This window comes from Nerophis ophidion, linkage group LG26, assembly GCF_033978795.1.
Source record: "Nerophis ophidion isolate RoL-2023_Sa linkage group LG26, RoL_Noph_v1.0, whole genome shotgun sequence".
In the NCBI taxonomy this organism is placed as follows: domain Eukaryota; kingdom Metazoa; phylum Chordata; class Actinopteri; order Syngnathiformes; family Syngnathidae; genus Nerophis; species Nerophis ophidion.
Genome location: NC_084636.1, coordinates 32,917,250 through 32,930,670, shown reverse-complemented (window position 1 = coordinate 32,930,670; position 13,421 = coordinate 32,917,250). Strand labels below are relative to the sequence as shown.

Below are 13,421 nucleotides of genomic sequence, written 5' to 3'. Positions count from 1 at the left end.
TTTGTACCAACTGTAATCTTTTAATGCTAGACATGGGGAGACCCGAAAATAATACGTTACAGTAATCGAGACGAGACGTAACAAACGCATGGATAATGATCTCGGCGTCTTTAGTGGACAAAATGGGGCGAATTTTTGCGATATTACGGAGATGAAAGAAGGCCGTTTTAGTAACGCTTTTAATGTGTGACTCAAAGGAGAGAGTTGGGTCGAAGATAATACCCAGATTTTTTACCGAGTCACATTGTTTGATTTCATTAAGACACGCCTCCAACTGACTACAATCCGGCATGTTGGTCAGCTTTAAGGGCATGTAGAGTTGGGTGTCATCAGCATAACAGTGAAAGCTAATATCGTATTTGCGTATGATGTCACCTAGCGGCAGCATGTAGATGCTGAAGAGTGCAGGGCCAAGGACCGAACCCTGGGGAACTCCACACGTTACCTTAACATACTCCGAGGTCACATTGTTATGGGAGACACACTGCATCCTATCAGTAAGATAAGAGTTAAACCAAGACAGGGCTGAGTCTGACATACCAATTCGTGTTTTGATACGCTCTAATAAAATATTATGATCGATTGCGAGCGAGCTGAGCTGCCGCTTATGTTTCTAGAACGTCAACGGGATCATAGTGATGTTAGTAGTAGCTGACTGGGAGGAGTTTATTATCATTTGGGGAAAGTCCGCTACCTGATGCTTACCTGCTAAACACCCTTCTGCTCATCAGGACGCTGGAGCACTGACTCCATGCGCTCTGAATAGGCACTGTTGATTGGCTGTTACCGCTCTGCGTGTCACAAATACCAAAATATATTACCCTGCATTTTTAACAAATCTGTCAGGTTTACAATGCAAACATTAGCATGTAAAATGTCTACATTACTATACATCGAGTCCCAAAATATATAAAAAAGTGTTAAAATGGTTGCATGCTAAAATGTTAACATTACCGTGCGTCAAGAACCAAAATATATTAATCTGCGATAAATACCTAAAAAAAAAAGTGTTAAAAATGTTAGCATGCTAAAATTTTAACGTACGCATTACCATGTGTCAAACCCCAAAATGTATTATTCTGTGATGAATACCTAAAAAAAAAATTAAAAATGTTTAAAATGTTAGCATGACCGTGTCACGAACCACAGTAAATTATTCTGTGATGAATACCTAGAAAATGTTACAAATGCTAAAATGCTAACGTTAGTATGTTTGAAAATATAAAAATGCCATTGTGAAGTACCAAACTATATGTTAACGTTAGCATGTTAAAATGTCAACATCACTACGCATCACGTACCAAAATATATTTATCACACTGTGATGACTATCTAAAAAAGTTTTTAAAAATGTTAGCATGCTAAAATGTTAACATACACATTACCATGTGTCAAGAACCAAAATATATTCTGTGATGAATACCTAAAAAAAAAAAAAGTTTAAAATGTTAGCATGACCATGTGTCAAGAACCACAATAAATTATTTTGTGATGACTACCTAGAAAATGTTACAAATGCTAGCATGCCAACGTTAAAATTATAAAATTACCATGTCAAGTACCAAAATATATGCTAATGTTAGCATGTTAAAATGTCAATATTACTACGCATCACGTACCACAACGTATTTATTGCTCTGTGATGACTATCAAAAAAAAGTGTTAAAAATGTTAGCATCCTAAAATGTTAACATTACCGTGTGTCAAGACCCAAAATGAATTATTCTGTGACAAATACCTAAAAAAAAATGTTTTAAACGTTAGCATGACTGTCAAGAATCACAAATTATTCTGTGATGAATACCCAGAAAATGTGTTACAAATGCTAGTATGCTAACGTTAGTATGTTTAAAATGATAAAAATACCATTTCAAGTACCAAAATATATGCTAATGTTAGCATGTTAAAATGTCAACATTACTACACATCACGTACCAAAATATATTTATTACTCTGTGATGACTATCTAAAAAAAAGTGTTAAAAATTTCAGCATGCTAAAATGTTAACATTACCGTGTGTCAAGACCCAAAATAAATTATTCTGTGACAAATACCTAAAAAAAAAAGGTTTTAAACGTTAGCATGACTGTCAAGAATCACAAATGATTCTGTGATGAATACCTAGAAAATGTGTTACAAATGCTAGCATGCTAATGTTAGTATGTTTAAAATGATAAAAATACCATGTCAAGTACCAAAATGTATGCTAACGTTAGCATGTTAAAATGTCAACATTACTACACATCACGTATCAAAATATATTTATTACTCTGTGATGACCATCTAAAAAAAGTGTTAAAAATGTTAGCATGCTAAAATGTTAACATTACCGTGTGTCAAGACCCAAAATAAATTATTCTGTGACAAATACCTAAAAAAAAATGTTTTAAACGTTAGCATGACTGTCAAGAATCACAAATAATTCTGTGATGAATACCTAGAAAATGTGTTACAAATGCTAGCATGCTAAAGTTAGTATGTTTAAAATTATAAAAATACCATGTCAAGTACCAAAATATATGCTAACGTTAGCATGTTAAAATGCTAACATTACTACACATCACGTACCAAAATATATTTATTACTCCGTGATGACTATCTAAAAAAAGTGTTAAAAATTTCATCATGCTAAAATGTTAACATTACCGTGTCAAGAACAAAAATATATTGTTCTGCGAAAAATACCTAAAAAAAAAGCGTTTAAAATTTTAGCATGACCATTTGTCAAGAACCACAAAAAAATATTCTGTGATGAATACCTGGAAAATGTGTTACAAATGCTAGCATGCTAATGTTAGTATGTTAAAATGATAAAAATACCATGTCAAGTACCAAAATATATTATTCTGTGATGACTATCTAAATATCGATCAAGTACACTGTTTTATACTTTTCTAAAATTAGCCTAAAAGAGGTAGCCTACTAGCGTTAGCATGCTAACAAGTACCATTCGTCAAGTAACAATATTTGACTGAGATGTAAACTTGCAAAAAAAAAAAAAAATGTTTTCAAAAGCTATTATGTTAATATTAGAATGCTACCATTCAAAACTTTGGCCACCCCTGCCAATATATTTGAGCGTTTGGCGTTTGTTTAGGGGTTATAGCGCCACCTGTTGCCACGGTCTCAAGGCCTTTGTGTCCCCGGTCTGCAGCTGCGAGCCAACGCCCTCATCAAGCGGGGCAGCATGTACATGCAGCAGCAGCAGCCGCAGCTCTCCACGCAGGACTTCAACATGGCGGCCGAGATCGACACCCGCAACCCCGACGTGTACCACCACAGGGGGCAGGTAGGAGGAGCCCTGAGGGCCAGGTGGGCGTGGCCAAGCTCTCACCGCGTCCTTGTCTCCTCAGCTGAAGATCCTGCTGGACCAGGTGGACGAGGCGGTGGGCGACTTTGACGAGTGCATCCTGCTGAGGCCCGACTCTGCACTCGCCCAGGCCCAGAAGTGTTTCGCCCTGGTGAGTCCGCCTCCTCCGCCGCCGCTCTTAATCCCGCCTCCTTTCCCAGCGATGACACGGGCGTTGCTCTTCAGTACAGACAAGCATACACCGGCAACAACCCCTCACAAGTCCAGATCGCCATGGATGGCTTCGAGGACGTGATCAGGAGGTTCCCCAGGTGTGCTGAGGGCTACGCGCTCTACGCTCAGGTGGGTACTCGCTCCTACTCTCCTCATGTTGCAGCGTACACGCTCCTACTCGCCTCATGTTGCATCATACACGCTCCTACTCGCCTCATGTTGCATCATACACGCTCCTACTTGCCCCATGTTGCGTCATACACGCTCCTACTCTCCTCAGGTTGCGTCGTACACTCTCCTACTTGCCTCATGTTGCATCATACACTCTCCTACTCGCCTCATGTTGCATCATACACGCTCCTACTCTCCTCATGTTGCATCATACACGCTCCTACTTGCCCCATGTTGCGTCATACACGCTCCTACTCTCCTCATGTTGCGTCGTACACGCTCCTACTTGCCTCAGGTTGCGTCGTACACTCTCCTACTTGCCTCATGTTGCATCATACACTCTCCTACTCGCCTCATGTTGCATCATACACGCTCCTACTCGCCTCATGTTGCATCATACACGCTCCTACTCACCTCATGTTGCGTCATACACGCTCCTACTCGCCTCATGTTGCATCATACACGCTCCTCCTCGCCTCATGTTGCGTCGTACACGCTCCTACTCTCCTCATGTTGCGTCGTACACGCTCCTACTTGCCTCATGTTGAATCATACACTCTCCTACTCGCCTCATGTTGCATCATACACGCTCCTACTCGCCCTCATGTTGCGTCATACACGCTCCTATTAGCCTCATGTTGTGTCATACACGCTCCTACTTGCCCCATGTTGCATCATACACACTCCTATTTGCCTCATGTTGCATCATACACGCTCCTACTCGCCTCATGTTGCGTCATACAAGCTCCTACTCGCCTCATGTTGCGTCGTACACGCTCCTACTTGCCCCATGTTGCATCATACACACTCCTATTTGCCTCATGTTGCATCATACACGCTCCTATCGCCTCATGTTGCATCGTGCACGCTCCTACTCGCCCTCATGTTGTGTCATACACTCTCCTACTTGCCCCATGTTGCATCATACACACTCCTATTTGCCTCATGTTGCATCATACACGCTGCTACTCGCCTCATGTTGCATCATACACGCTCCTACTCGCCTCATGTTGCGTCATACAAGCTCCTACTCGCCTCATGTTGCGTCGTACACGCTCCTACTCGCCTCATGTTGCGTCGTACACACTCCTATTTTCCTCATGTTGCATCATACACGCTCCTATTTGCCCCATGTTGCATCATACACGCTCCTACTCGCCTCATGTTGCATCATACACGCTCCTACTCGCCTCATGTTGCGTCGTACTCGCTTCTACTCGCCTCATGTTGCATCATACACGCTCCTACTCTCCTCATGTTGCGTCATACACACTCCTATTTGCCTCATGTTGCATCATACACGCTCCTACTCGCCTCATGTTGCATCATACACGCTCCTACTCGCCTCATGTTGCATCATACACGCTCCTACTCGCCTCATGTTGCATCATACACGCTCCTACTTGCCCCATGTTGCGTCATACACGCTCCTACTCTCCTCAGGTTGCGTCGTACACTCTCCTACTTGCCTCATGTTGCATCATACACTCTCCTACTCGCCTCATGTTGCATCATACACGCTCCTACTCGCCTCATGTTGCATCATACACGCTCCTACTCTCCTCATGTTGCATCATACACGCTCCTACTTGCCCCATGTTGCGTCATACACGCTCCTACTCTCCTCATGTTGCGTCGTACACGCTCCTACTTGCCTCAGGTTGCGTCGTACACTCTCCTACTTGCCTCATGTTGCATCATACACTCTCCTACTCGCCTCATGTTGCATCATACACGCTCCTACTCGCCTCATGTTGCATCATACACGCTCCTACTCACCTCATGTTGCGTCATACACGCTCCTACTCGCCTCATGTTGCATCATACACGCTCCTCCTCGCCTCATGTTGCGTCGTACACGCTCCTACTCTCCTCATGTTGCGTCGTACACGCTCCTACTTGCCTCATGTTGAATCATACACTCTCCTACTCGCCTCATGTTGCATCATACACGCTCCTACTCGCCCTCATGTTGCGTCATACACGCTCCTATTAGCCTCATGTTGTGTCATACACGCTCCTACTTGCCCCATGTTGCATCATACACACTCCTATTTGCCTCATGTTGCATCATACACGCTCCTACTCGCCTCATGTTGCGTCATACAAGCTCCTACTCGCCTCATGTTGCGTCGTACACGCTCCTACTTGCCCCATGTTGCATCATACACACTCCTATTTGCTTCATGTTGCATCATACACGCTCCTATCGCCTCATGTTGCATCGTACACGCTCCTACTCGCCCTCATGTTGTGTCATACACTCTCCTACTTGCCCCATGTTGCATCATACACACTCCTATTTGCCTCATGTTGCATCATACACGCTGCTACTCGCCTCATGTTGCATCATACACGCTCCTACTCGCCTCATGTTGCGTCATACAAGCTCCTACTCGCCTCATGTTGCGTCGTACACGCTCCTACTCGCCTCATGTTGCGTCGTACACACTCCTATTTTCCTCATGTTGCATCATACACGCTCCTATTTGCCCCATGTTGCATCATACACGCTCCTACTCGCCTCATGTTGCATCATACACGCTCCTACTCGCCTCATGTTGCGTCGTACTCGCTTCTACTCGCCTCATGTTGCATCATACACGCTCCTACTCTCCTCATGTTGCGTCATACACACTCCTATTTGCCTCATGTTGCATCATACACGCTCCTACTCGCCTCATGTTGCATCATACACGCTCCTACTCGCCTCATGTTGCGTCGTACTCGCTTCTACTCGCCTCATGTTGCATCATACACGCTCCTACTCTCCTCATGTTGCGTCATACACACTCCTATTTGCCTCATGTTGCATCATACACGCTCCTACTCGCCTCATGTTGCATCATACACGCTCCTACTCGCCTCATGTTGCGTCGTACACGCTCCTACTCGCCTCATGTTGCATTATACACGCTCCCACTCGCCTCATGTTGCGTCGTACACGCTCCTACTCTCCTCATGTTGCGTCATACACGCTCCTACTTGCCCCATGTTGCATCATACACGCTCCTATTTGCCTCATGTTGCATCATACACGCTCCTACTCGCCTCATGTTGCGTCATACAAGCTCTTACTCGCCTCATGTTGCGTCATACACGCTCCTCCTCGCCTCATGTTGCGTCGTACACGCTCCTACTCTCCTCATGTTGCGTCGTACACGCTCCTACTTGCCTCATGTTGCATCATACACTCTCCTACTCGCCTCATGTTGCATCATACACGCTCCTCCTCGCCTCATGTTGCGTCGTACACGCTCCTACTTGCCTCATGTTGCATCATACACTCTCCTACTCGCCTCATGTTGCATCATACACGCTCCTCCTCGCCTCATGTTGCGTCGTACACGCTCCTACTCTCCTCATGTTGCGTCGTACACGCTCCTACTTGCCTCAGGTTGCATCATACACTCTCCTACTCGCCTCATGTTGCGTCATACACGCTCCTACTCGCCTCATGTTGCGTCATACACGCTCCTATTAGCCTCATGTTGTGTCATACACGCTCCTACTCGCCTCATGTTGCGTCGTACACGCTCCTACTTGCCCCATGTTGCATCATACGCACTCCTATTTGCCTCATGTTGCATCATACACGCTCCTATCGCCTCATGTTGCATCGTACACGCTCCTACTCGCCCTCATGTTGTGTCATACACTCTCTTACTTGCCCCATGTTGCATCATACACACTCCTATTTGCCTCATGTTGCATCATACACGCTGCTACTCGCCTCATGTTGCATCATACACGCTCCTACTCGCCTCATGTTGCGTCATACAAGCTCCTACTCGCCTCATGTTGCGTCATACAAGCTCCTACTCGCCTCATGTTGCGTCGTACACGCTCCTACTCGCCTCATGTTGCGTCGTACACACTCCTATTTTCCTCATGTTGCATCATACACGCTCCTATTTGCCCCATGTTGCATCATACACGCTCCTACTCGCCTCATGTTGCATCATACACGCTCCTACTCGCCTCATGTTGCGTCGTACTCGCTTCTACTCGCCTCATGTTGCATCATACACGCTCCTACTCTCCTCATGTTGCGTCATACACACTCCTATTTGCCTCATGTTGCATCATACACGCTCCTACTCGCCTCATGTTGCATCATACACGCTCCTACTCGCCTCATGTTGCGTCGTACTCGCTTCTACTCGCCTCATGTTGCATCATACACGCTCCTACTCTCCTCATGTTGCGTCATACACACTCCTATTTGCCTCATGTTGCATCATACACGCTCCTACTCGCCTCATGTTGCATCATACACGCTCCTACTCGCCTCATGTTGCGTCGTACACGCTCCTACTCGCCTCATGTTGCGTCGTACACGCTCCTACTCGCCTCATGTTGCATTATACACGCTCCCACTCGCCTCATGTTGCGTCGTACACGCTCCTACTCTCCTCATGTTGCGTCATACACGCTCCTACTTGCCCCATGTTGCATCATACACGCTCCTATTTGCCTCATGTTGCATCATACACGCTCTTACTCGCCTCATGTTGCATCATACACACTCCTATTTGCCTCTTGTTGCATCATACATGCTCCTATCGCCTCATGTTGCATCATACACGCTCCTACTCGCCCTCATTTTGTGTCATACACTCTCCTACTTGCCCCATGTTGCATCATACACACTCCTATTTGCCTCATGTTTCATCATACACGCTCCTACTCGCCTCATGTTGCATCATACACGCTCCTACTCGCCTCATGTTGCGTCATACAAGCTCCTACTCGCCTCATGTTGCGTCGTACACGCTCCTACTCGCCTCATGTTGCGTCGTACACACTCCTATTTTCCTCATGTTGCATCATACACGCTCCTATTTGCCCCATGTTGCATCATACACGCTCCTATTTGCCTCAGGTTGCATCATACACGCTCCTATTTGCCCCATGTTGCATCATACACACTCCCATTTGCCTCATGTTGCATCATCCACGCTCCTATTTGCCTCAGGTTGCATCATACACGCTCCTATTTGCCCCATGTTGCATCATACACACTCCTATTTGCCTCAGGTTGCATCATACACGCTCCTATTTGCCCCATGTTGCATCATACACACTCCCATTTGCCTCATGTTGCATCATCCACGCTCCTACTCGCCCTCATGTTGCATCATACACGCTCCTACTTGCCTCATGTTGCGTCATACACTCTCCTACTCTCCTCATGTTGCATCATACACCCTCCTCCTCGCCTCATGTTGCGTCGTACACGCTCCTACTCTCCTCATGTTGCGTCGTACACGCTCCTACTCTCCTCATGTTGCGTCGTACACGCTCCTACTTGCCTCAGGTTGCATCATACACTCTCCTACTTGCCTCAGGTTGCATCATACACTCTCCTACTCGCCTCATGTTGCATCATACACGCTCCTACTCGCCCTCATGTTGCGTCATACACGCTCCTATTAGCCTCATGTTGTGTCATACACTCTCCTACTCGCCTCATGTTGCGTCATACAAGCTCCTACTCGCCTCATGTTGCGTCGTACACGCTCCTACTCGCCTCATGTTGCGTCGTACACGCTCCTACTCGCCTCATGTTGCGTCGTACACACTCCTATTTTCCTCATGTTGCATCGTACACGCTCCTATTTTCCCCATGTTGCATCATACACGCTCCTATTTGCCTCAGGTTGCATCATACACGCTCCTATTTGCCCCATGTTGCATCATACACACTCCCATTTGCCTCATGTTGCATCATCCACGCTCCTATTTGCCTCAGGTTGCATCATACACGCTCCTATTTGCCCCATGTTGCATCATACACGCTCCTACTTGCCTCATGTTGCGTCATACACTCTCCTACTCGCCTCATGTTGCATCATACACGCTCCTACTTGCCTCATGTTGCGTCATACACTCTCCTACTCGCCTCATGTTGCGTCATACACGCTCCTCCTCGCCTCATGTTGCGTCGTACACGCTCCTACTTGCCCCATGTTGCGTCATACACGCTCCTACTTGCCTCAAGTTGCTTCATACACTCTCCTACTTGCCTCATGTTGCATCATACACTCTCCTACTCGCCTCATGTTGCATCATACACTCTCCTACTCGCCTCATGTTGCATCATACACGCTCCTACTCGCCTCATGTTGCATCATACACGCTCCTACTCGCCCTCATGTTGCATCATACACTCCTACTCGCCTCATGTTGCATCATACACGCTCCTCCTCGCCTCATGTTGCGTCGTACACGCTCCTACTTGCCCCATGTTGCGTCATACACGCTCCTACTTGCCTCAAGTTGCTTCATACACTCTCCTACTTGCCTCATGTTGCGTCATACACGCTCCTACTCGCCTCATGTTGCGTCATACTGGCGATGTCATCGAGTAAACGTCTTCTCTGCAGGCTCTGACAGATCAGCAGCAGTTTGGAAAGGCAGACGAGATGTACGACAAGTGCATCGAGTTGGAGCCAGACAACGCCACGACTTACGTGCACAAGGGGTGAGTAAGACTGGTATCCTAGCAACGCTGGGGCACAGGACACTTCATTAGGTACACCAGCACAGCACCATAAAAATTATTAGACTCCTGTAGTCTATTTAAGAAAACAATCTCCAAATAGTGTCCACTCAAGTAACATTAACAGCTGTGGCTGTAGGCAACCCATCCGGTGGAGTTAACTCTGCAAGATGGCAGAAGCCCCACTTAACACGTAAATGAGACCACAAGGTTGCCCTTTTGTTCTGTTACAGCTAATAGGATAAACATGCTAAGCTATTGGCTGCTAGCACAGCTACACAACAGCTAAGCACAAAATAGCACACAAAGTTGCTCCTTACCTCTGTTATATGCAAAAGATAAACCTGCTAAGCTATAGGCTGTTAGCAGTTACACAACAGCTAAGCACAAAATAGCACACAAGGTTGCTCCTTACCTCTGTTATATGCAAAAGATAAACATGCTAAGCTATTGGCTGCTAGCAGCTCCACAACAGCTGCTAAGCACACAAGGTTGCCCTTTTCTTTCTGTCATACCCAAAGGGTTAACATGCTAAGGTATAGGCTGCTCGCAGCTACACAACAGCTAAGCACACAAGCCGAGGAATTACAATCACAGGAAGTTACATTTACAGGAAAATATTTTTATCCCGCTCTTTATTTTCCACAGGTCATAAAAATATTAGAGATGTCCGATAATGGCTGTTTTGCCGATATCCGATATTCCGATATTGTCCAACTCTTAATTACCGATTCCGATATCAGCCGATACCGATACATACAATCGTGGAATGAACACATTATCATGCCTAATTTTGTTGTGATGCCCCGCTGGATGCAATAAACAATGTAACAAAGTTTTCCAAAATAAATCAACGCAAGTTATGGAAAAAATTGCCATATTTAATATTGAAGTCTCAAAGTGCATTTTTTTTTTTAAACATACCTCAAAACAACCGCTACAAAAACAATGAAGGCACACAACTTCAGTCCAGGCTATACTATAGTAATAAAGTAAACAATAACATAGTACTCATTTAGTGCAAGACTGCTGGGCATACTGTCCATCTTCTTCCGCTTATCCGAGGTCAGGTCGTGGGGACAGCAGCCTAAGCAGAGAAGCCCAGACTTCTCTCTCCCCAGCCCCTTCGTCCAGCTCCTCCCGGGGGATCCCGAGGCGTTCCCAGGCCAGCCGGGAGACATAGTCTTCCCAACGTGTCCTGGGTCTTCCCCGTGGCCTCCTATCGGTCGGACGTACTGTATAACAGGAAATTATAAACTGGACTCAATCTGCCCTGCTCTAACGTATTTGTATGAGTAACAAAACTGTTCTGCATGCTGGTGGTGAGTGCTTGAAGTTGCCTAGCAGTCAGTCAGAGCTTCTAAAAAGCTCCGTTCACTGCAAAGTGTGCGCCATGCAGGGCAGACTAGTCACACCAAACTCCACCGTAGCTTTTGCCATACTGTGTGGACTTTCGCCTTGGGGTGGTTTTTGTTGTAATTTTGTTTTTTCTTGGCGGAGTCTTTATGCGACAACTGTGGTGTACTGTTTTTTTCCGTGTTTGCTTTTCATCCATCTTCCGCTTTTATTCATCGTGTATCTCCTTATGATTCTTGAAGAGGTGGGAGATCAAATTGCTTGTATTAAAAGGAAGACATCTTGGTTCTTCCTCGCATCCATCCATCCATCCATCCATCATCTTCCGCTTATCCGAGGTCGGGTCGCGGGGGCAACAGCCTAAGCAGGGAAACCCAGACTTCCCTCTCCCCAGCCACTTCGTCCAGCTCTTCCCGGGGGATCCCGAGGCGCTCCCAGGCCAGCCGGGAGACATAGTCTTCCCAACGTGTCCTGGGTCTTCCCCGTGGCCTCCTACCGGTTGGACGTGCCCTAAACACCTCCCTAGGGAGGCGCTCGGGTGGCATCCTGACCAGATGCCCGAACCACCTCATCTGGCTCCTCTCCATGTGGAGGAGCAGCGGCTTTACTTTGAGTTCCTCCCGGATGGCAGAGCTTCTCACCCTATCTCTAAGGGAGAGACCCGCCACACGGCGGAGGAAACTCATTTCGGCCGCTTGTACCCGTGATCTTATCCTTTCGGTCATGACCCAAAGCTCATGACCATAGGTGAGGATGGGAACGTAGATCGACCGGTAAATTGAGAGCTTTGCCTTCTGGTTCAGCTCCTTCTTCACCACAACGGATCGGTACAACGTCCGCATTACTGAAGACGCCGCACCGATCCGCCTGTCGATCTCACGATCCACTCTTCCCTCACTCGTGAACAAGACTCCTAGGTACTTGAACTCCTCCACTTGGGGCAGGGTCTCCTCCCCAACCCGGAGATGGCACTCCACCCTTTTCCGGGCGAGAACCATGGACTCGGACTTGGAGGTGCTGATTCTCATTCCGGTCGCTTCACACTCGGCTGCAAACCGATCCAGCGAGAGCTGAAGATCCTGGTCAGATGAAGCCATCAGGACCACATCATCTGCAAAAAGCAGAGACCTAATCCCGCGGTCACCAAACCGGAACCCCTCAACGCCTTGACTGCACCTAGAAATTCTGTCCATAAAAGTTATGAACAGAATCGGTGACAAAGGACAGCCTTGGCGGAGTCCAACCCTCACTGGAAATGTGTTCGACTTACTCCCCACAGGACTTCCCGAGGGACACGGTCGAATGCCTTCTCCAAGTCCACAAAGCACATGTAGACTGGTTGGGCAAACTCCCATGCACCCTCAAGAACCCTACCGAGAGTATAGAGCTGGTCCACAGTTCCACGACCAGGACGAAAACCACACTGTTCCTCCTGAATCCGAGGTTCGACTATCCGACGTAGCCTCCTCTCCAGTACACCTGAATAAACCTTACCGGAAGGCTGAGGAGTGTGATCCCACGATAGTTGGAACACACCCTCCGGTCCTCCTTCTTAAAGAGAGGAACCACCACCCCGGTCTGCCAATCCAGAGGTACCGCCCCCGATGTCCATGCGATGCTGCAAAGTCTTGTCAACCAAGACAGCCCCACAGCATCCAGAGCCTTAAGGAACTCCGGGCGGATCTCGTCCACCCCTGGGGCCTTGCCACCGAGGAGCTTTTTAACTACCTCAGCGACCTCAGCCCCAGAAATAGGAGAGTCCACCAGTCCTTCCTCGCAGTCATCGCAAATTGCCAGTTTTTTATCCGTCAGACACTTTAAAATAATCCCAAACCATAGACATGGTGTAGTTCAGTGGTTCTCAA

The 13,421-nt window shown here is 46.9% G+C and overlaps 1 protein-coding gene across 1 annotated transcript in view; it reads left to right on the top strand.

Annotated features, from left to right (window-relative positions):
* The window catches only part of LOC133543361 (mitochondrial import receptor subunit TOM70-like), a 47,280-nt gene that overhangs the window by 30,247 nt on the left and 3,612 nt on the right, over positions 1 to 13,421 (top strand). Inside the window, exons 7-10 of the mRNA XM_061887893.1 lie at positions 3,156 to 3,290; positions 3,355 to 3,462; positions 3,537 to 3,653; positions 10,085 to 10,182. Coding sequence (XP_061743877.1) covers positions 3,156 to 3,290; positions 3,355 to 3,462; positions 3,537 to 3,653; positions 10,085 to 10,182 — 458 coding nt within the window. The remainder of the gene's footprint in view (positions 1 to 3,155; positions 3,291 to 3,354; positions 3,463 to 3,536; positions 3,654 to 10,084; positions 10,183 to 13,421) is intronic.